This window comes from Cygnus atratus, chromosome 14, assembly GCF_013377495.2.
Source record: "Cygnus atratus isolate AKBS03 ecotype Queensland, Australia chromosome 14, CAtr_DNAZoo_HiC_assembly, whole genome shotgun sequence".
NCBI lineage: Eukaryota > Metazoa > Chordata > Aves > Anseriformes > Anatidae > Cygnus > Cygnus atratus.
Genome location: NC_066375.1, coordinates 3,549,944 through 3,574,530, shown reverse-complemented (window position 1 = coordinate 3,574,530; position 24,587 = coordinate 3,549,944). Strand labels below are relative to the sequence as shown.

The following is a 24,587-nucleotide window of genomic DNA, read 5'->3' as shown; positions in this document are numbered from 1 at the left end:
GATTTCTGCTCCACCAACAGCTGGAGGTGGACTGTTACAAAACGACACGGCAGATCTCGCTGAGCCAGCGTTACCACATTTACGGTTCGTGCCTGTTTCCTCAGCCATGCCTGTTTCCTTAGCCCACCCCAGCTACGTCTCCCAGCCTGGAGGCAGCAAGTGGCCTGCAGCAGCACCCCCCAGCGCTGCAGGTCCTTCCCCAAAGCCCCCTGTGACCACACCGCATGGCTCTGCTTGGACACAAACATGCAGGAACAATTCCACACAAGCATCCAGCACCATCATTTCTTGCTTTGTTTTCTCTCTGCACGGAGAACCCGCTTCAAAATAAATAAGAGGTGCAATGGTCTCTGATTTGAACGGATTTACGAAGGGCATTTTAAACTGAGGATGTCAGCCCCTAGCAATCTTCTGTTTGCTGTGACAGTGATCTTCATATCTGTGTATTTTGTTGAATTTAAAGAGTAGGGTTTGTCTCATGAGATGAATATGGAAGCCCCTGATTTCAGAGCTGCCTGGTACTATGGCAGACGCCAAATCTCTTGACTCCTTCATGAACTATATTCTATATAATATCCGTTGTCCAGCACAGGAGCTTTTTTAATTAATACTCCTCAGAGAGGTGATCTGATTTTTCTCTTGGAGGCAAAGAAATGGGTCCATTTTAAAAATAACCTGTTATTTGAAGTGATGCATCAGCGAGCTCTCATGCAGAAGAGCAGTTAGTAAAGTATGCCATAGCAACAGCCACATCTTAATAGACGATCATCTCCTGGACATCTCCCCCTGCATTTCTGCAATTACCAACTCTGTCTCCTACCATCTGCAATTACATAAAATCCCTCTGGCAACTATAGCTATTGCTTACATGGAAAATTAATGTTGGGGAAGCTATGGGATTTAATAACTAAAAATAAGAGATGTGAGTTATTACTGCCTGACTATCCACCAAGCTTTCCACCAGCTACCAGGAACCACTGAGCAGACCATCATGGGACGTAATTTTGAATCCTCTGGCTTAATGATATAAATCATAGCTCTTAGATTTAATACTTCATTTGCACAATAACACAGAACTTTCCCCAGCCACTTGACATTCAAAATGCAGTCATGCAAGAGGCTGCTTTGAATAGCAGAAGAAAATGAGCTGCGTTGCTTAATGCACAACCTGAAACAGGTTACGCTCCGAGCAGAAGGCTGACACTACACATAAGAGGCAGACAAGTGTGCCTGCTCTCTGTGTGCTCCAGCGCGCCTCAGTCTTATTTTAGAGCACGCTTCTTCCGTACTGCTGGGAGACAAGCATTCGTGCTTCCTGATGTCACTGCGTCATACTGCAGTTTTGCTAACAACTTGATAACTCAAAACAGCATTTTGCTTTTATTTTGATGAAGGATGTTTTGAAATGCATTAGGTCGCTTTTATTTTGAAGAAGCAGGTTTTGAAATGCATTATATTGGAGGTTAATGTTTTCCCAACTCTTCAGATTAATTATGACTTTACAGATTTTTGGCATGTCTTTGAATCACAGCATCCATTAGCTGTATAAATGACTTCACAATCTGGGTTAAAAAGTGCAAGTATCATCATGGTTTTCATCTTCCAGATTTAAAACGGAAAAAGGTTGCCTTCCTTTTTAAAAAGTGGCATTTAAAAATTTTTCAAAGCAATTAAAGATTTTTTTGTGTGTGTATGATAGGGGACATTGATAAAAAGTTGCATAGATGATACTTTTCTAGAAGAAAACAATTACAGCAACAGCATAGATATTCAAAAATTACAAATTTCATTTTTGGAAAAACACAAAAGGTTGTCTGCCACCAAAAAAAAAAAAAATGGATTTTGAACAAAAGAAGTCAATTATCTGTACTAACTCCTCGCTGTTTACCAGCCTGGAAAATGAATCCCAGACACCCACTTCTGCTCTGAAAGTATTAATCTAACCATAACATATTAGCACCAGTTGGCGCTTCTGCTACAGAATAACATGTCTGGCAATAATATAGAGTTGACAGTGCCTTGAGAACATTGAGGCAGGAAAAAATAATTGTTTTCTACATTCAGCAGAGGAGTACACTCACAATTGTTGGGACCTGAATGTCAAAGCAAGGAGTGGCTATCTGAAAATGGGATCCATTCCATTCACCTATGGTAGAGGATGGCTGGGTGTAAAACAGCAGCTCGCTTTGACAAAGGCATCTGTTGGTTTTTGAAGGATGCTGGAAACCAAACTGCAGTTCTCTGTCTATATAATGAAGGTAAAAAGGGATTGTTATGATCACTGGCTCTGACCCTGCACAAAACAGGTATCAAAACTCATGTTATGGTTCCAGCAATAGTTCCAGGCATTTGTGGTCAAACTCTCTTGCATAAGTTCCTGATCTTGATGGGTTAATTTTGAATAATTGGGAATCCGCATATCTTTATTGTGGCAGGAAACCAGAGCAAAGGGAAAGAAAAGATCTGCCCCACACATCTGACTTCCGTAGTGCAGAATTTCTCATAACAGTAACAACCATGGTGGGTTATAACAACCTGTATCGAGGCCAGTGTCAGCCCTCTGGAAATCACAGTTAATGCTCTCTGTGCTCAGTGGGGACGGATACTGGCTCTGTGCGTTGCATTAAAGCGTGATGAGCATTGACTGGATTTGGTAGGAGGTCACTGTGCCCGTCTGACGCAGAATGCAAGGATGTCAATAGCATTACACAAATTACGGGTATATATAGGTGATTGTGACCTGACTTTAAGGAGTCAACCGAAGCACAGATTAGTGGTATAGTCTGCAGAAAGAAAGAGAGCAGACTAAGCAGCTGAAGGAGGTTCAGGTAGCCCCTCCAGAGAAGTGGGTCACTCCTGAGGAATTTGAACTTTCTCTTGACCATGTGAATGTAGAAGGAAACCAGCAGGGATCTGCTGGCTTTGCACACTAAATCCAGAGAAGATATTTCAGCAAACCGAAGTAACCTAGGCCATGTATTCTAAATATCCAATCTAATAAACACACAAAAGCACCACTGACAAATGAGGTGACACATTCAGAATTAAGACAGCTATCCCAAAGTGAAAATGCTTACCTAAGTTTAAGGGGATTACATCAGCTGCAACCCTCCCTGCACTGCTCCTTCCCCTCCCAAGCAGTATTTCCTTCTCTGCCACCTATGCTGCATAAACAAGTTAGGTGTTTAGATTCTCAATCACTTAAAACTATCTTCTGCAAATAGTCCCTTGAGGTTGCTCAAATTGATTATAGAGTCAGGATGTCAAAATGAAAAAAAAAAAACACACAAAAGTGTAAGAACACAAACTGTTTGTATTAATCATAAAGGCAGCAGAGCTCTCGGAAAGGTGCTTTTTATCATCCTATATCTAAATAAATACATCACTAATCTGGCAAAGGGAATAAAACCTAAGTCAAAGTTTGGTTTAGTGAGGTAGTTTATGTAGGGTAGTTTTACAGAGTTTTGTAAGCAATGCTCCCCTTTATACAATCATTTGTGCCACTCTGTCCTTTCAAAGCCAGCCAAAATGAGCCCTCTTTGCAGACCCAGCAGACATTCAGGATGATAAATCTGTGCTTTGGTGGGAGGTGAGGCAGTCAGTGTTAACATTACAATGATCAACATCAGTCTCTGCGCCAGCATCCTATTCCATGGATAAATTGTTCAGGCTCTCTGCAAACTCAGGCAGAGCTCAGGCGAACTTCAGAAATTCTCTCCAGTTGTATTTGGAAAGCTTTCTTCAAAGGCACAAGATTGAGATTCCTCTTAAAAACAGACAACATGAACGATGACAGTAGAAGGGTATAGACAGCAACCTATGCTGGTTTGCAGATAACTATCTTCACCTGGTCACTGTGTATCAGTCCCATTAGACAAACAATATCGCAGGTTCTTTAAATTCATATAGACCTTCCCAGCTTTTCATGTCAACAGAGATGTTTGGGTTGGATTGTTTGTTTTTAAATAACGTTTGTGTGGGTGACAGCAAAACGGGGTGGGGGGAGCCAAGCACTGGAGGAGCAGTTCTGCTCCACGCACTGCAACAGCCCATGGAAGGGCTCATGTGTGGGCAAGGGAAGAGAAGAGGAGCGGTGCTTACTGCGGTGTGAACGCGGAGGAGGAGGTGGGAGGGAGATGGCGTGTGTGGATGGGAACCTGGAAAGCAGAGCATGTCCTCAGCTGTGTAAGATGAGCCACGGCAGATGGCCTAATAAGTACTGTATCCATATCCTTAGGTTAAGGGCAGTCAGGGACTACGCAGTGCTTTACTTAGCGGGGAGTCTTTGTTAGGCAAAACTGCGTGTGTGAATAGCGTTGGGTTTGCAATTAGTGCTCAGGGAGCACAGCCAGACCGCGGTTGCATTTAACTGTGTGCTGCACTGCAATGAAATGAGGGATGTCTTGGGAGAGCAGGAGTTTAGCCGCACTAAAAACCAGACCGATCCGGGCCATTTTTATGGATGAGAACAGCAAAATTATAATTACTGAGCTTGGTTAGCGGAATTGCATGGTATTGCTATCGGGGGCCACATTCACTGCACGCAGCCCTGCCTGTACTGTACCTTCTCTCCATCTATTTCAGAAACTTTTTTGGGTGATGTATCTCAGGCCAGGGGTGATATTAACCCTCATTTCTTTTATATAATCCTCCCCCAGTTCCCTAGTTTTCATTCTTCCTTTATACCACTCCCTTCCTTTCTGCTTTCTTTACCACATGACAAAGCTTCTGTGAATATGTGCTGATGCTGAGCAGAATAAGGAGAGCTGGAGCATGGGGTGGTGAAGAGAAACTCCTTGCCTCTACCTGCTGTTGCTCAGCCGTTCTCACCCCTTGCCCCTAAGGGTTAATGGCAACGATGCTGTGCCACTGCCGCTGTCACCTGTCACAGCTCACGCAACACCAAGGGACACTGGGGAAGAGGCCACAGGCCTCATCTTGCACTGAGCACTGAAGAAAGGGAGCAGCAGAAGGGCCTGGGAGCAGCTGGGGGAGAGCAGGAGCAGGGAACGTGCTGAGGGGACACCAGCCACTGCCCCGTGACCCTCAGCCGGTGCGGGCAGGGGCCGCGGGCAGCAGGGAGCTGGCTCTCCCGATGCGGCAAGGTGCGCTCAAGGACATCTGTGCCACCACAGCAGGAATTCCTCCAAAAGCTCCATCTGGGGCCTTCGCAAAATGGCAGCCAGCCACTTTTGTACAGTAGAAGAAAGCATTTCTCCCAACGACTCAGTGCCTCCTCTCTCCCCGAACAAGGAACTTCGCTCAGGGAAGGATGCGGCACTGAGCCTCCCCACCCATCTCCTCCCCTGCCTTCCCTCCTTTAGGAGCGGGCACATTTTGTACACAATGGCCGAGGCCTTATGTCCACACAGGGGCCGGGCGGCGGGGAACGGAGGGGAACTGAGGAGAATTGAGGGGAACTGAGGGGAACCGGGGAGAGCCGCCTCCACAGCCCGGCGGGCACCGCTCAGACAAGGGTGGGCGGCGGAGGGGACGGAGGTGGCGGCGCTGAGGACACCACGGACGGTGAGGAGACCGTGAGGGGACCATGAGGGGACCATGACGGGACCATGAGGGGACCGGGGGGGAACTGAGGGGACCGGGGGCGTCCCCGTGAGGGGCGGAGGAGGCGGGGAGGGGCTGAGGGAAGGGGCTGAGGGGAGGGGAGGGACGCGGCGCGGGGCACTGTGGGAGCCCGCCCAGCCGTTCCCGTTGGCCCCGCGGGCTCAGCGCAGGCAGCGGGAGCGGGGCGGCCGCCGGCAGACATCTTGCGGCCGGGACCGCGCCGTAAGTCGCCGCCGTGGGGCTGTGGCCGCGTGTGGGGACGGGGGAGCCGCGCCCGCCCTTACCGGCGGGCCGGGGCCGCTGCCGGCGCCGCTGGAGGCGGTGGTGCTGGGGAGGGGTCCCGGGGGCAGCCCCCTCGCTAAGGGGGAGATGGGGGGGGGGGGGGTGTTGGGTTTTGGGGTGAATTTGGGTGTGGTTTTTTTTGTTTGTCTCGCCTGGGTTGTGGAGGCCTGTCTCTGCTCAGGCCGGGGGAGCCGGTGTGGTGGTGGCAGTGAGGTTTGGGGGGTCGGCGGGCGGGCTGCGGGGTGGGGGCTGCGCCGGGGGGCGCCGGGCCCGCCGGGACCCGGCCTCGCCTCAGTCCTCCCGGCCCGGCCCGGCCCTAGCCCGGCGCCGGGGACCCGCAGCGCCCGCCGCCAGCTGCAGGCGACGAGCAGCAGGAGGTGTCCTCAGCCCGCTCCGCCTCGGGTGGAGAACCCGTGGCGTAAAAGTTACCTGCCCAACGCGAGCGGCTTCGGTAAAAAAAAAAACCGAGCCGAATGGCTTTCGTAGACCCGTCACAGGCATCCAGGAGGGGTGAAAATCAGCGTTCGGCTGGAAATGGGGCCCCTTGTGATTTCCGAGCTGTCACCTCCCGTGTAGCCTGCAATATGTCTGCCTGCAGGAGCCCGGCAGCCGCACGGGCTGTCCCTGGTAGGGGCTGCGAGGAAAGGTGGATGCGGGGGCTTAGGGCACGGGGCATCTTACAGAGCACCCAGACCTAGGCAGGGGACCGACGTGTTTGCGCACGTAGCAGGCGGCGAGGGGAACGACTGCTTCCGTAACTCGCATCTCCTGTAATCCTTTGGTTTCCGTCTAATCTCTCAAAGTAAGTTGCAGAAGGCCGGGGTGCTCGCATCTGAAGCGGGCGTTTGGAGCCAGCGTGTTTGGAAGCCCAGTGGTGTAAGCCAGGTTGCTTCGTTTGTGCTGATGGAAGGAAAACGGCTGTTGCGATGGGTCTGGATGAGGCTTGTTATTTCTCTCTCGACCGTGGAAGTGGAGGACCGTTTTTTCCCCAGGACTGTGTGAGGCTGTCACTTAGCAACAGGTCTGTGGGGAACTTTGCAGATCCGCTGTCTCCCCCGTTCCTGAGAGTCGGTCGAAGTAAATGAGCTAAGCAGCAAGTGAGCAGCTACTGGAAACCGAACCTGGGTTCTTGGGCGCAGCACTGAGTTAAAAGGTTCAGGCATGAGCAAGACAATTACAGTTGCTTCGACGAACACATTTTAGCAATTGAACATGATATATTTTGTATCAAGCAGTCCCTAGCGAACTCCTGAGTGTATTTCTAAAAGTGGTCTGAAAGAAAGGAGTTACGTTGCTTTTTTTCCCAGGTTATTTTGCTGTGTTGCTACATTGTGGTGGCAGTTGTGTTTTCTGGGTAGTGGTTGCAGGTTACTTTGCTGTATTATATCTTATAACCTTGCACACTGAAATGTTTTAGGCCCCTTGGGTTCCTAAAGAGTAACTTTGTTTTGTTGTGTATGAGGCATAGAGTACTGATTGCCAGTAAAACTAAATGTTGATAGTGCAAATTAAGCCGTAACTGATCTAAGAATTCATAGTTAAAGCTATAATTTGGCCTAATGATGGTAATATAGGAAGAGTGCTTAAGCATTGCTTATTTTATAGATCAGCATTAGCAGAAAGAAAAACCTGCTACTGCAAACTTGCAAAGAAGGGATAAAGGAGCAGGAAGCGTTAACTGATGCCACAAGAGGAAAAAAGAGCCTCCAGAGAGAGCCTCCCTTGGGAGGAAGAGTATTGATCCAGGGGCAGATCAGTGAGCATTAGGCTTTGTCAGCGCGGTGCTTCTGAGAGGTGGATTTGGAAAAGAAGTGTTCTAGGTGCAGTGCTTGCTCATTTGTCAGGGAGGGATGTAAACAAGAGCCTCTCTGTGCACAGAGACATTGTAGTGCCTTACCCAGACCCACCCTGAAGAGCAGATGGACAGGATTCAGCTTGTGGTCCTTGCTCCAAAAAGGGTGATGCTAGAAGCACATCACTCACGGCCTCATCTGTGGGCTGAGTTCTTGCACTCCCTCCCCTCAGCGGTACAACATCTTCATTAAATTTTTGGGTTTTCCCTTGGAAGCATCCATGTGAATTCTTTACTGTGTTTTCACTGTTGTCCAAAGTGTCAAGTGGCAAACAAGTTTTCAAAATGTTCTTTGAAACAGTTTTTCCCTGAACACTGAATTCATAAACAGTCCAGTGATTTAAGGTCCTGTACCAAATTTGACACTTCCTACCTACTATACAAAAAGCTACAACACACAACTGGACTTGTTTTCATGCTAGCACTCCCAACAGCGGTCAGCGAATACAATTGTATTTACATTTTCCTGACTATTGGTGGCAGGATGCCCAGCTAAAACTCATGTCACACTCCCAGCACTGTTCAGAGTGGGCATTTGCACATTAAGAGGATATTTGTTTCAAGGTTTCAGACCCATTGTGGAAGGAAGGGACTTCTGCCAGTTGAATAAAATTGTGCAATAGTATTCTGTTTTGCACACAGATTCGGTGAAAATGTTATTTCTCTTTTCGTCCTGCTCTACGTTCTCATGATGGGAGTTTGAGTCTTACTAACCTTCAGCAAAAAAAAAAAAAAGGACATCCATAGGGCACTGGTAGATGAGGAATATTCTTTCAGGTTTTCATGTGAAAATAAATGTATACTGCTACCTTTGCAGATAAGAAATTATTGTAGTGCTGGAACAGCTGTTGTGCAACCAGTTTCACTCCTCTCTTCCAGACCACAAAGAATTGCTTCTTTGATAAAGCACTTAAGCTGAAATTTGAAATCACGTCAGACCAAACAGTTACGGAGTTATTAGCTCTTCTTTTATGACTGTAGTACCTAGAAACCACGGTCAGAGCCTGAGACACTGTAGTGCTAGGCAAGCATTATTAGAGACCATTTTTTTTACTGACTCTGTAAGCAGCGCATTTTATAAATATGTCAGACTAGCTTCTGATTAGCCAAGAACACAGCAAATTAGTTGTCAAAGCAAATTCAAGTGTACCTTTTCAAAACGAGTTCAGTGAGCAGCTATTATAGTACATAAATAGATTGAAGATGGAGTGGCAGCACTTACTCGTTAATCTTTTGAAATAATGGAAAGAAAATAGCATTGCAGTTAAGCCCTTGTGATACAAAAGTGGACTTTTCAGCTTAGTCTTTGTATGGGAAAGAGGAGAAAAATAATTACTAAATCCTAGTATTTGTCCTATTGTAGTAATGGTCTCCTGCATTCCCCTATACTTACAGATGTGATCCTGTAGCTCTAAATGTAATCATCTGTTTGCTGAGTGCAGTTAATACACCAAGGTAAGCCCACGATGAGAACAATCCCTGTCTGACAGCAGTGGAACTCAGTAATTTTTTAAGTCATTAAAAAGCAGTACCTGAAAACTGTTAATAGTGAGTGGTGTTTTATTGCTACTGGTGGATAAAAGGGTCAGACTGACGGAGTTAATGAAGTAGTGGTGTCTGAGCTAGGAGAAATCAGGCATCACTTGACTGGGGTGTGCAGTCAGTACCTCCAGAACTACCTGATGTTAAAGTTTCAGAAAAACACGTGCCTGTGGACATTTAATGTAGATGGTATTTAAAAGCGTGTTATAGTGGAGTATCAGCCTTCATACAGAAAGCTATGGCCAACAGCCAGCTTCAAGCAGAAAAATGTTAATTATGCTGATTTCTTTGCTACACCTGAATATTATTTTGTTTCTTAAGATATTTATTTCTGGCTTGCAAACGCTTGACAGCAGAGGAGCCTCGTTTGAGTCTTTGCTGTGAGCTAATATAACACCATCACATTCTTGTTTCTGTAAATTTTGAAACATTAGAAAGTGGCATGAGTCTTGCTACAGTCTTTAAGAGGCTTTCAGAAGGCTGAGTCAGGTGCTGCGTTCTGCAGCTGGGGCAATGTGTCCAAGCTCAGCAGAGCCACTGGAGAACACAGCATTAAATTTTAGTCAAAGGTGGGCTTATCGAAGTTGACCACTCAGTGATATCCCATGATTATCACAGTGATAATTCTGTGAACCGTCACCTTGAAACTATATCATTTGATTGTCAAGCCTTTGAAGACGCTAAGCATTTGACAAAATTTCTAAGTAATTGCATTGCAAAGGCAAGAGAAGAGTAAGAAAGGAAAAGACTGGTCCATTGACTGTGGTTTTTTTTTTCCACCTGCCCAAATCTTGTCTGAGCTATGGTACATGTGATAAAGTTCCCTTTGGCAAGCACTGCCTCCCTCATCTGCTGGCTAGCAGTGACTCAGCAAGCAGCTCTGGTTCATTAATGTTGGCTGTGATCCAGAGTTTCTGGTGCTACAAAGATAAACCATTTGAAAACATGTAAGGCACATAGTTTTCTTTGGGTTTTGATCTGTTGCCCTGCTCTTTACGTTTAACTTCAATAAATTTCTTTGTGGCTGTTGCAAGTGAAATCTCATTTCTTTCCCTTCTCTTTTGCCATAGAAAACCAGAACTGGAGAAAAGTCTCTGAGAGCTCACTGGGCCATCCAACGCTCTGCTCAAAGGCAGGACAAGCAAGTTCTGTAATGATCCCAAATCCATGATTAAGCCCAAAAAAAGCTCTTCCATTCCACGCTCTCTTTTCCCCTTCCAGATCAAGTGGTTGGCAAAATGAAATGTGGTGCTTAGAACTTAACTGGAATTTCCCTCCCTTCACTCCCAGTATGTAAAGACAGTAATTCATTACGTCTGGTAAGGATGGGATCCTTGAGACAGGAAGCTCTGAAACTCACTTTATCACATTTTACATTTAATATTAAAAGTTCGAAAGTGCCTGCTTTGTTCAGTAGGCAAGCCCCCAGCTTTCTGGTTTGGGCAGAGTTTTTCTTTGTAAATAAGCTTACAAGCAGATAGCTCTCTAACATACAGTATGAGAGGATCGGGTTGTCAGGATATTTCCAGGGTCATCCTAAGTATTGAGAGGAATGTGACCAGCAGTATAAAATAAAAGGGGAAATGAACCTCTAGATTTTGCAGAAGAGGTAAAATAATCTTTTTATGCAAGAAAAAAAATATGATTTTATATATGGGTAGGTGTTAGATAGTTAAAGATGCTAGGAAACTTGAAGGTATTAAGTAGAAAATAGTACATTAAAGGGGAGAACGCTTCCTGATCTCCGAATATGATGGAAACTAAAAGCAAAGTGTAATGCTCCAGCCCGATAAGGGAGACTGGTTGAGCATGACCAAAGACAGTTGGCAGTATGTCAACAACAAACTTAGCATCACTCTGAGTAGATGATATTTATCCAGGGACAGTGATTCACGGTAACTGTTTGCTTCTACATATGAAGGAACTGCTTCCCTTACTTTATGAATAATCATTGTCTTGGAACTGAAAATGAAAGGGCAGCGCTCTTTCATCTCCTTCTGTTGCCAGTTACAGCGTGGCCATCCATGTATGTCTTCCATTTGGATTTTTAGGTTGGGTGAGCTGTACTTACTGCAGCTCCTTCAAAGCTACTCTGGCAATAATTCTATATCACCCCGTATTTTACTCATGCTTTGATCCAAATGTTGTAGCAGCTCACGGGTGGATGACGTTCTCCCAAGGGAAGACCAAAAAAAAGACGACATCAGGAAATAAGGACTTCCATATTGTCTTCCAGCTAGCCTGACCATCCCATAAACTCAGTGAGCTGCATTCCATAGATCAAGACCACAGCTGTCTGAGGAGAGGCTTTGTGAGAGCTCACATCTGTGTCACTCTCAAAGACCTGATCCAATTGCTCAGCTCAGGGGAGACAAGAAGCCCCAGAACTTCTCCATTATTTGCTTCCTTTTTCTACTCCTTTCCCATCTTCCTTCTACATGGACTGTGCAAGTTCTGTATCCTGATTTTTGGGAAAATAGGCAGTCCAGAACAAATATGTTCCTTTTTCAACATCTCTACTGAATTTAATTGTTTCTTCCTTTATTTTCCCCTCAGTAGAAGTGCGAGTAGATTATTTAATTGTTCCCATCCCGATTCTCAGGCTCATACCAGTTAGGAGGTCAGATCTGTAATGAACACAGGGCGTTCAGTTTCAGCTTTTCCTTCCCCAAGCTGCCCTGTTCTGCACATCAGGATCCTTGCTATAGCTGTGGAAATCAAATGGATTTCCACAAGGAATTAATGACCTGTTCTTAGAAGTGTTATGTGTTACAAAATGTACTTTATTGTGACAGCTAAAATTCAATTACAAATGGTTAATATAAATTTACCATTTAAAGCTTGCAGGTTTTCCTTGGAAAAAATCTGATTTTTCTCATTCACCTATCAGTTACAAAACAAAGGAATTACAGGTGAAGCTAGAAGCACAGCTGTTTCTCATGCCCATTTTCTCTCTTGCTTAACTTCAGTGAACTTCTTAACATTTGTGAGATTAAACATCTGTAGCGCTGATGAAAATGGAGCATGGACCATAAGAATTTGCAGGCAGCGAGCCCGTAGCCAAGTGAAAGCCCCACCCAGCCATTCTCGGAACAATGGCAGAGCTAGCAAGATGACAAAATGCAGCTAAATTGAAAGGTTTGTAAACCAGCTGTGGGCTCCAGTTTAGGAGGTTTCTCTAGGGAAGAAAATGTCCTCTTACAGAGTGTGAGCTGTTAGAGCCGAGTTCGCAGTGAAGGAAAGGGGAAGCAGGGCTTTTGATGGCTTCCTACTTCCAGTTTCCTGTCTGGTTTTTGACGTCACTTTCATAAACGTAGCCTGACTTCTGTCTGAGCTAAGAAGGTGGGATTGTTCTGTTTACCTTTAACAAGCCATAAACTTGTTGCATTTATCTTACTTAATGTGCTATGCAGTTACAGAGTCCTTGATGAGTAAAGTGTGGAGGTGGAAAGGAAAATAAATGTTTAATTCGTAAATTTCTTTTATCCTGAGTGGTCTTGATTTGATACTTAAGTAGTCTGTATCTCAGTGACTCACTGAGGTTTAAAAGACTCCAGGACATGTCAGTACAGATCAGTAGTTGCAAAATTAGAGTTGGTGAACCTGTTTTGCCTAATTCTGAGTTCATGCAATCACGGATTCAGATGGTTGGCAAATACGGTTAAGTTCATATGGAGAAGGAGAGAATTCAGCATAAACATGAGGAAAAAAATAGAAAGGGAAGGAAAGAACTAACTGCTGTGATGGGAAAGCAGGCTTGGAGAGCTTCTGCTGAGTATATAAACACAGCAACAACTTTGCATTCATATCAGGTAAAATTTGGGCATCCAGGAAAGAGCCGGGATGTATCACTGGTGTATACCGCTGGTTTTCCTAGAGTTCAGACATGCTGGAGGGAGGGAGGGGGAGAACAGTGTCCTTCCCACTGAGTTAATTTCAAACCCCAGTGCGTTGCCTAAACCTTCAAAGACACTTTGAGAGTCTGCAAACTCTCCACCTCTTTGGGTGTGCCAGCTTCTATTTTACAGCCTGAGCGGAAATCAAAGAGAGAGAAAAATATTTGACAGCTGTATCAGCAGCAGGTTTCTTCACAGAGATAAACTGAGATGCAGTTGTCAGATAGCTGCTGGGTGTTTAGACTACTGTTATATTAGGGAAAGATAGCAGACAGAAGGTCATACTGCTGCAACGTGCCATCTAGGAATCTGATTAACTTCAGCATGGAGATAGCTGGATGCTGGTAGGTTCGAATCTCAAGGGGTTCATTTCAGGTCTTTCTAAAACACACGTTTAGTTTACAGGAGATGTAGTTTACCATGCATGGGTCTGTGTTCTGTAAATCCACACAGTCCTGAAAATTTGTGTTTTTAAGGAAGATAAAATGTACGAGAGTCTTAGTGTGGATATGGTTTCCTAGTTGGAAACATAATTATTCGTGAGTATAACAGTCCTACCGTGGATGTTCAAATGCCAAATCAACAGTTTTTCCAGGAGAGCAGAGATTCATGACAGTTCTCCCTGCAGAAAGCATCCTCTGCTTTCATGCTAAAGTTCTGTTTTACATCTTAGGTGGTTATCACACTTTGCTCCACTAATGGTGCCAGTTTTAACACGTTAGGAATTTCAGAAAAGTAATTCCAAAGCCAATTTATATGAAGCTGCTTCTCTGATTACCGCTTGAAATCATTTAAATATTGTATTCCTTATTGATAACCTTTTATCTTTTTCTTTTCCCTAATATATAGTGTTGTTCCAGACCCAACACAGCCAAAATGTCCAGCAGGGGTGGGAAAAAGAAGTCAACCAAGACTTCGCGCTCTGCAAAGGCTGGGGTCATATTCCCTGTTGGAAGAATGCTGCGTTATATTAAGAAAGGCCACCCGAAGTACAGAATTGGTGTAGGTGCTCCAGTGTACATGGCTGCTGTACTGGAATATCTGACTGGTAGGTTTTGCAGAACAATGTGAAAATAGCAAAAGTTCAAGAAATAACATAAACTGAATTTGCACACTATGCTAATGGAAAAGCATTAACAGATCCTTTGATTTATAGACGACTAAATAAAAAGTTACCGCTGACTTAAGTGCCATGTTGTTCGTGCATCTTAGTCAAAACCAAGGTACAGCTACCCCTGCCTCAGAGTTTTGATGGCTTTTGTGCATTGCAGTATTTGATTTGCTTTGACCTGTTGTAAACACTCTTTTCCACATAGGCAGTCAGAAGGATCCATACTGACATTAAGTATGGACTAGGCCTTTAGTGTTGCAGTCCCCTTCCTGCTCTGATTTTGTGCCTCGTGGCTTTGTTTGGGTTATAATCGTCGATACGGGAATACGTTCCTTTTAAATAGAGAGCTTCTCAGTGTTTACACAGGGCTCAGGTTGCTTACAGTGGTGTTTAAGCATTTTTCCTCAATTTACAGATTATTTTTGAGACTATGTAGGCCCTTTGCAGTTTGATGGGGTCTGTGTGTAAACGCACACTGTTCATCTGCCACAGATCAGCATAGCTTAATTGCTCTTGGTTGTAGTCATTTTTCTGTTTCTGTCTTCACAACAGAATGAGAACACCTTAAATGATTATCCCATCTTAACAATGCCGTCTTGGAGGCTGAAAGTATTTTGTCCTCTGTTTAGAAAGAAAATTCAATAGAAGAAAGTGCTTTGTCCAAAGACATACTCAACAAGATATGCAAGTAAAGAGCATTACATAGCAATTCTTTGCTCATACAAGACTTATGACATTGCAAATTTACCCCACAAAACAGCATATAAAGTACTCTTCTGAAGGAAAATGAACCCCAACTGCAATAGCATCAACATATGGACTTTTTGCAGTACCATTTTTTTTCCGGAATAAAATGGACAAGAATGAAGGATCAATTCAGGTTGCATTCACATGGCCAGACTGACTTGCAAACATGTACCTGTAAGCTAGGGATTTAGCAAAATGCACAAGTGCTAAATGGGTGAGTGTTGGGAGACAGGTTCTATTAGCATGGCTACCAAAAAAAGCTTGTATTGGATCTCATGTCTCATAAAGAAGTTCTGTGTACAGTGCATTTGCTTATTTCAGTGTTCTGGTTGCAACAGATGCAAGTGTTTCAGGGGATAGTGGTCTTTAAGCTGTAATCAGTTGTGGGTTTTTTTTTTTTTTACTTTGATCTGAGCAAAGCATGTAGTATATATAACATGTGACCTGAGTCTGACAGCTGTGATCATACACATCTAAGGCAATTTTAGATACGCCTCATAATATATATTGACAATGAAGGATAGAAATAGGCTTGTTTTCTATAAAGCTTCCAACCCTAAAGATGAAGATTGGTAACATCAGAGAAAAATTAAGAGTGCTTGATTTCTGTAAGGTATTTATATTACATTATTGAATTTTCTAAGCCATCAGACTTTTCTCTTCGCTTGTTCGTGCTCACGGTTTTATTTATTTGAGCCTTTTCTTTAAAAGAATGCTTTTAAACTTCATAGATGGCCTTAAAAATTAACATTTCCTTCAGCTAGGTTCCTGCTTAGAGCAATAACAACTCAAATAAAATGCTTCTTGGGGTGAATGGGGCTTTGAATGCTGCCCTTTTAAAGAAACAGAACAGTACAGGTGAGCTCAAGGCACAGCTAATGAGCAGCACATGTTATTGGTTAACTCTTTGATTTAAAGGTTTTCTCAAGCAGTGATAGTTTAGGCAGCAGGGAATAGGCTGGGGAAATAGAGGTGTTTCTTTAACTGCCATGCATCCTTGGAAACTGGTTGAGATTTAAAATAAATAAATTTATACCCATCACTCTGTCAGGAAATAGAAAAAGGGGCGAGGGGGAAGAGGGAGGAAAGCTATGGGGGGAAAGTACCTCCTTTCTTCTCCTTCAGAACACTTTTAAGGTTTTCGTATTGCTGTTCCCCCCCCCCCCAAAAAAAAAAAGGTTAGGTAGATAGTCCTAGGATCCTGCATTTCAGGATTTTCTTTCATTTTATACATAGATGCATCTCAAAAACATAAACACTCTTTTTCCTTATCGAGTTAGTAATGGTTTTGTTTTATGACTGTTTCAGTCTGGTGACTTTTTTCCACCGTTCTTTAAGTCTTTTACACTCTATATAGCATAATCTATTAACCTTTAATAATGAGTATATTTTCTGAACTTCAAGTAACTCATCATTTTCAGTGTGATTCAGAAATACTTCCTGGAAATGGGATGCTCTAGAGATTTTCCTTCTGTGTGGTGTTATTTTATTTTTTAACTTCTTGGCGATTATTATTTCAGGAAACCTGAGAAATCTTTACTTTTTTATGGGAGAGTTTTCAAAGATGCTCATGTCAGCACCTGATCTGAGGCTAAATGAAAGCGTTTGAACCTTTTCAAAATAAAAGGAGGAATGTGACCTAATAGAAATGAGACCATGCAAAGTGGTATAATAAACTGGCTGAATCAAAAAAGCAATCCTGTGCATCCAGGAAGGAGAGGAGAAACATAAAATATCAAAAGCAGTTGCAGGAAAGAAGATCTTTAGAAAAGACTGGGAAGGGAAATGACAGAAACGTGACCTAATAGGAAGAAACCTAAGGTTTGAAAACTAGTTCATGTGTGTACAGAATATGGCACTGGCTTTAATCCTTTAGAAGATGAGGTGCTAAATTTTGCTGGCCTGTGCGAAAGTTTAACTCTGAATGTAAATCTGAAATTAGGCCATAATGTGCTCAGATCTGGGATTTTTTTTGATTCAGCTTGGGATTTGAACTTTTATAACGCTTCCAGCTGTTCAGACTTACAGTTCTGTTCTGGATCCATCTGTGGGTATGACTTTATCTGCTTCTTACTTTGAAGGTAACTTCCTGTTACCATATATACACTGCTATTCATCAAAAAGTGAAAATACACACTCGGTAACTTCTTGTAGTGTGTGGGTCTGTTTGGACTTTAAGCCCTTCTTCAGTCTCTGCTCAACGAAGTGCTTTTCAAACTATATTTGTGTTCTCCTCATGCTTTTGTTAGCACGTTTGTGTACTGTATAGCTCCAAGAGAAGGAATGTGTGCTGTTTTAGCACGCAAATTAGTTTGGCTGCTTCAGTTGCTGTGAACTAAAAACTTTTCATGTTTGCTGTGCCATGCATATTTGTGTTGTACCGGCATTGAAGCAAGTGGACATACTTCCTTTCTTTACTCCGGAGGAGTAGTGTGGGTGATGAACTAAAATGTATGGTTCTTATTTCTTCTTGGCAGTAACAGTTCATACAGTGCTGCCTATCTTGTAGAGAGACGACATAGTCAGAATAATTGACTAGTTTCTGCTTATGCTATAGAACTAGTCTTAAGCATTATTAACTAGTTTAAACTGGCAAGAAGTTCAGTGTTACTAGTTCCATCTGTCGTCTTTCCTTATTGTGGTACTTTCCTTACAATTGTTCATTGCTTCTATATCTCCCCATAGGTGTAGTTTGGTAAACTACATCCACTCCTTATTTTCTCTGCAAAGTAGTGCATATCAGTTAATATCAAATACAATACTGAGTCAGTCAAGAGGTCAGACTTCATTTGGGGCATTGCAGCTGCTCTGATGATGTTGTATGGTTTTTATTTGGCAGAACTGATCCAGCCCTACAAGTAAACAGCTATCTTTCCTTCAGATCTATAGCTTGCAGAGGTTACAGCATAGTCCAAACTCTCTTACTCACTAAAAGACACTCGTTTGCCCTTGGGAAAAAAAGATTCTCTTTAGTATGTTTAGAGGTAGCGAGAACCAGGCCTGCAAGCGATTTCTGCTTCCCCTGCCCCCAGTCGCTTTCTCTATGCTGTAAATAATTTTCATTTGCCAAAATGTCATAGCAAATAAGGAGAAGGAGAAGTTTATAAAACAGCAGGAGAACAGAAATACAGAAGAAATAAGACTTTGATTTATACTTGTTCTGTACTTACTGAAGTAAGGTAGGAGAAAAATGTCTGTTTTCTCCATTAGACTTTTTTTCCAGTGGGATTTTATTGCCCATTGTGTATTGTTGATCATGTATTTTGTCAAAATGTAAACTAAACACCTTTTCGGACCCAGGGTTAGAATCGCGTCTGAGGCATTCTGGTGCTTACCCGAGTTTTTGTTTTCAGGCTTTCTGATGTCACCAGAATCCTTTAATGGAGGTTCATGTGCTGGAGCTCAGTTCGTTGCATTTTCATCTTGATTAATTTTCGATGTGGAAAACTTTCTTAGGCCAGCTGCTGATTGGCTGCAAAATGAAAGTCCTTCCCGAATGCAGTAAGTTTAACTGCTCGCTTCAGATGCTCACTTTCCAACGTGCAAGCTAATCAGCTTGAACTGCTGTTCACCTCTCGTGTTCTGCTCGCTGCTGAACATTTTTACAGGGTCACAGAGGAAAACAATGATTTGCCCTGTTTGTCAAAGCAGAAGTAAAGCTGAACTGCTTTGAGGCAGAGGGGTAGCTCAGAGGGCCACACTAAAAAACAAGACATCAGGTTAAAAGCAGATTGAAGTTCCAGGCATTTTGAGACAACATAATAGTGGTCTTTAGGGAGTAATGAAATTTAAGAAGGGAGTTAATTGACAGTATCTATTTGATACAGTTGAAATGTATTCACTACCAGGATACATTTCTTCTATTTAAACAGGCAGCTTTAGAAACGCTAATCCCTATTACAGTGTTGTGCCACAAACTGTGTCCCAGAAGAGGTTTAAAGTAAATTAAGGGGCTTGTAGGACCCATGCTCTATTTAAGCAAGCATGAAACTACCTCTTCAGATGCAGGGTGTTTTTAACATGGATTAATACTGGGCCTAAAATACAGCAGGGTCGCAGAGACCTTTGAAAAATACCATTATAGAAAGCTCCTTTGTAAAATTCCTCTTTTACATAAGGCTTGAGTCATTTTCTTAACAGAGGTGGGATTCACAGCTATGCTTTTAAGAAATGCCACTTTAGATTTAAAACTTTGCACTGTTATCATTTGAGCGGCTAACTTTCTTCCTGAACTAATAAAGGCATGAATTAGTCTGCTTCAGATGTATGTAAATGAGGAGTTTTCTTTCACTGATAAGACTTGCCTTGGCTCCAGCCCTGTAAACACTTAAGCATGTGCCTGTCTTGACTTGTAGTCTCATAAATTTCGCTGGCTCTTCTAGTTACAGAAGCTGAGTTTACACAAAATGACTTGCCAGGTCAGGGTCCCACTGTATTCTCCAAGCCTCACAGATCAGGCTTGATGAGAAACAATAACTGAAAGCATTTTTACATAACAAAAGCCCTCGCAATGCATACTGATTAGCCAGTATAGATATTTATTTCAGAAGGGTAAATATCAAAATTTGCATTGTGATGTGTCATATTGAGATAACGTACACAATGGTAGGTTAGGGTTGTTGGGGCTTTTTTGTTTTTACATCTTGATCATGAATAACTTTATCCCATTGATAACTGTTAAATTCAAGTTACGTTTTAATATTCTTAGATATAGAATTATATATTTTCTCTCTACTCTAGTAATATTACATCTCTTTATTTGCCTAAGTTCCAACTATAAGTTACTGTTCAATTTAATAGCGGTGCAGTCATTGTTCAAAAGTGTATAAGGGGAAAGGGTGTTGCAGAAAATTCCTGCTAGACTGAAGAACACCCCAACAGAAATTCCGTGTGAGGGTTGAAATGGGCCTAATACTAGATGAGAAATGAAATATGTAATTTAAAAGCTGTACTTTACCATTGATAAATTCCTTCTGTTGTAGGCAATTTTAAAATGTATGTTGGATTTGTCTTCTAAGAAATGTGTATTACAATTTCAGTGGAAAGAACGGGGGTTAACTGCCATCGTCCCGTTAGACAAGAGAGCTGATAGCATCGTTGGTCATTCCTTCTGGCCTTCCTTCTCTGACGTGAAATCCTTGTTAACCCCACCTTGTAGAACACATGAAGTAATACAGGATATTGCTGCGAGAAATTAGCAGTAATAGCACACTGAAATAAAATACATGTGGTGTTTCTAACCTTTTAGACATTACAGCCATGCATGTAAATGCTTTCATTAGTTCATGATATGTTTTTTTATTCTGTCCTCAGAACGAGTGCTATTATTTTGTGTTCTTGAATGTCCGTGGCATATAACAGCAGTTCAGTTGCAAGCAGCTAATCTGCAGGGTTGGAATTTATATGGGAGTTCAGAATTTGAAGGGATCCTGGCTCAGGGCTATGAAACAGGTTTTCAGCTATGTATAGCAGCAGACTTTTATAAACTTTGATGGAGAGTTTAAAAGAGTAATATTAATTTTCACTTGAATATGTCAGAGCTGGTTTTTTTGTGACATCACAGGTAAGAGCTAGTTTTTTTCCTCAGCTTTTTTCAAAGTTTAGAGGTTCTTTCATCAAGTATTGTAAGAATGCTTTTTTTTTTTAATATTTTTTTCTGTAGGGATTATATAAGAGTGCCTGAACTCTGGTCAGATTGTGTTTGCCTTGGGTCTTCAGTGTTCTTTTCCACACTGTATTTATCCCTAATTTTCTTTCAGGGATGAAATTCCATATAGATTGCTAGGTGCAGTCAGACGAAATGCTCTGTCCTTGACATAAACTTCCTCGGGGAAGAAATAAATTTAGGGGTTCTGCAGTGAAAGAGAGTATTTTTTAAATAAACAGGAGGTACTTCTCCTCCAAATTACAAAAATGTCTCTGATGTAGTGAGGCTTGTTATTGCAAGATGTTATGGATTCCAGAAATTTGAATGGTTGCAGAAAACAATTAGACACATCCATCGAAATAAATTCCATTGGGGGATACACATGAAGATAGCATTTCTAGCTTCAGAAGCCCCTAAGCTGCAGATGTCTTGTAGAGTTCTTAAAAAACAGCATTTTAAGTTTGCCTTTTCCTTTAGTCCTCTGAAGAATCTGCAGTTGGGCACTGGCAGGGGACAGGTTATCAGGTTAGATGCATTTTTTTGCTCTGATGAAATTATAGCTAGATTAGACTACCCTTGAACACTCAAAGTAATGGAACATTTTACACGATATATTCTCCAGGCATAGATTTAAAAAAAAAAAAAAAGTTGAATATTCTGTATAGTCTCTCCTCTACAAAAATACTTGTAACTGTTTTTCTTCTAAATAATTTTTATTTGTGTGCAGATACATGTATTTATTATGACTTCCATTGCCATCTCGGTACAAAAAACAAAGACTTGGAGTGGCGGAAGGACTTAGCGACAACAATTTAATGAGTCGTAGTATTTTCGATAATAAATTTGGAAACCTACTTCCTCTGCTGTCAGAGGCGGTGTCTAATACAACCATTATCACCATCTGCCAGATCTTGTTGAAATGACTACACTGCAAAAAACGAGAGCACAGCATATATGGATTGCGTCAGCTCGTTGTTTTGTAGAGCCCTTGACAGTGACTTGGATGCTTTTCTTCTCTTTACGTGGGCATGGCTGCACACACCCTTGCTATACGGAACCATTCCTCTCTTCTGCCCAGGGTTTGGAGTCGCTTGAGTAAAATCCAGAATTTCAAGATGAAGTCCTCTCCTCCTTTTTGCTTAATAACATTATTAATGTTCACCGAGTGTCAGTAGATGATTGTCAGCTGCCACTTTAACGTTTGGATATGCAGATTCCTAACATGTGCCCGCAAAGGTCAGAGACTAAGCGAGGACCAAGTCTGAAGACATCAGTAGTCTCCTGCACTCTGTAACAGCCAGACCAGAGCATACGTGCTGCATTTGATCAAGTGACGTCTGGCAGCAGTTAAATTAATCATGTTTGAGTGTCTTTCTAAAACATATGTAAACTGTTAGGAGTAACAGCAAAGTGTAAAATGCTGGGTAGAGGAAACTCCACAGAAACAAAAGGGTTAATTTGAGTTGGATAGGATTCTTTAAGTCAGTGGAGAAGAAATAGGCTATCACTTTTTAAATTAGTACTCAGTGTGACTGTTATAATAAATAACATTTGAGATTTACGTTCATTTGAGATTTAGGTTCATTTTCAAGTTTCATCAAAAAGTGAACTCATACATTTTACAGATCAATATTTAACCAAGAATTTTTTTAAAAAATTAGGAAGTTAAATAGCTTTAGATCTCCTACCAAAAAAAAAAAAAAAAGAAAAAAGTAACAGATTGTATTAAAGTGTGGAAATGAGAAAAGAGCTCAAAAGAAGTGTGAGTCAGATCAGAAGGCTCTAAGTGGAAGTGGCTTTTGTGGCCTGAACTTGGATTTTATGTAAACAGCAGTCTGTCATCTGCCTCACAGAAAAGCAAAACTTACAATAACTTGGCAAAGTTAACAGTTTCTCCTTCGAGGGGCCTAGTTTTGATACAGCTCAGAGACTAAAAACTGAAGTGATTTTTTTTTATCGCATCCTAAGAGAATGATTGCTCTGTTGAGAATTGAGGTTTCATCAAGGCTTGTTCAAAGCAGTAAAATTTCTTGAATTGATTTTCACTGCATCAAATTTCCATGACTTTGAACCGAGGCTGAGAACTGTTTTACTGGAATGCATACGAGGGAAAGTGTTATTAAATGATTCTGCCTTCACTGTTAGGACTGCAGATTCCAGGGGGATTGGGTGGAATACACAGAGAGAAGAATGCAGGAAACTCTTAACAATCTTGGTTGATTGGGGTTGATTGGGTTAAAACCTTCCGGAATCATGTAAAATGATTCTGAAGTCAATAAAACGCTGATGGAAGGATGATTAATTTAAAGTACAATAAACAGACTCCTTGTCATGTAGCTGGCTTTGTAGTAAATGCACATTTTCTCAATGGAATTGTATCAACATTCATTTTGCTTTCATTTCTGGATATTGCTCTCAATTTTATTTTGAGGAGAGGCTTCAAAATTTTTTAGAAACCCCAGACTTGTTCCTTGTTGGAACTTTTGTGCTCAGAAATTGGCTTTGTGTCAACACGTCACCTGTTAGTTGTTAAGAGCTTAATTTTCAAAGCTATGATTTCATCTCCCAGAAGAAAAGGTGGACAAAGGGATTCGATGCAAACAGTGGTGTTTTAGCTCGAGACGTAAACCAAAAAAAAAATAAAATAATAATTTTGGGATGAACTCAGACCAGATTGAATTGAGCATTTACATTTAGGAAGTAATACAGCCTACAATGCGTGCTAAGCTGAAGGCTTTGTCATTTAAGCTTTTTAGTCAGTAATGACCAGTAATACTTTGAAAATTAGGATGAACGAACTGGTGTGTTCTATGTAAGTGGGAGAAGAATGCATTTACTTTTGTTTCCATATAGGTCTGCAGTTCGTACTGTGCCTGCTTTATTTATGTCTAATAGTAATTTGCTTTATTTTAACCTCATTGTTGAGTTCTTGTCCCAGAATCTGCAAGTGTTGTGAAACACCAAAGCAATGGTACTCAAGGCACAGCAGTACCACTGTGAAATAGGCAAATACAGATAGTGGAACTGGGAACTTTGTGGGATGTCCAAGAGATGATCAGAGGAGAGAAGTCTCCAAGTAAAGGATGAGGAACCTGTTCTGGAAATTTGCTTTAGGATGAGGTAACTATGGAGACTTCTAACACTTCTTGCTTATGTTTGAGTAGGAAATGCCTTGAACAGCTTTTCCTGTGGTCTTATCTCACGCTTCAGTACAGAGATACACAACCTGTTTTCTTTTCTCCTTTTAAAATGTTTAACTGAATTTTAAACAGCTCAGGAGAAAAAAAAATGCTCAAGTGCTGAGAACAGGCTTAGACCAGTTTTGGTTACCAATATCCATTTGCCTAGTTCCAAACGTTGCAAAGGATTTTTTCATTTATTATTGATGACAATTTTGTATACGTTAATTTTTAAGAGAAAATTTCCTAACATAAGATTTTCTTCCTACTTTAACCATTTCTTTTAAAGATGGAAAAGAAAAATATTAACTATAATTGTGTATTTTGAATCAAACTAGTGTGTTTATACTTGCAACGTAGAAGTAATTCATATGGGAATCTATCACATGCTGACATTACATTCCTACTTAGTTATTTCTTTCCTAATTATATGCTTTCCACAGCTTTTCACTCAACTTTTTCTTATATTTGCAGTTAAAGCAATACATATTGTTCTGCTTTTTTGAAATATACTTAATAGCACAGAAAAAGTCATTTGTAAGTCAAACATGAAGAGTATCTCTTCTAGTTAACCTGAGATTTCAATAAGTAAAAATCAAAGAAATGTACTTACAAAAGCTTATAATATTGAAATATGTTTTTATTTTCTTCAAATATAAAAAACACGTTAAAAAGAATCTTCTGTAAAGTGTCTTATAGCTGCCTCTTGCTTGAGTGGTGGTGGTATAATTATTCCCTAGTGTGGAGTAAATATATGGAAGGAGTG

The 24,587-nt window shown here is 41.8% G+C and overlaps 1 protein-coding gene across 15 annotated transcripts in view; it reads left to right on the top strand.

Annotated features, from left to right (window-relative positions):
- Positions 1-5,676: 5,676 nt before the first annotated feature.
- LOC118254903 (core histone macro-H2A.1) overlaps positions 5,677-24,587 on the top strand; it is a 46,226-nt gene continuing 27,315 nt past the window's right edge. For 5 of the 15 annotated variants that reach the window (XM_035560673.2, XM_035560664.2, XM_035560661.2 and 2 more), the window contains exons 1-2: positions 5,677-5,787; positions 13,987-14,185. In XM_035560673.2, coding sequence (XP_035416566.1) covers positions 14,014-14,185 — 172 coding nt within the window. In that variant the 5' untranslated portion in view covers positions 5,677-5,787; positions 13,987-14,013. Of the gene's footprint in view, positions 5,788-9,094; positions 9,155-10,311; positions 10,561-12,210; positions 12,380-13,986; positions 14,186-24,587 lie in introns of those variants that run through there. The other 10 variants (XM_035560675.1, XM_035560674.1, XM_035560670.1 and 7 more) reach the window with 6 other exon arrangements.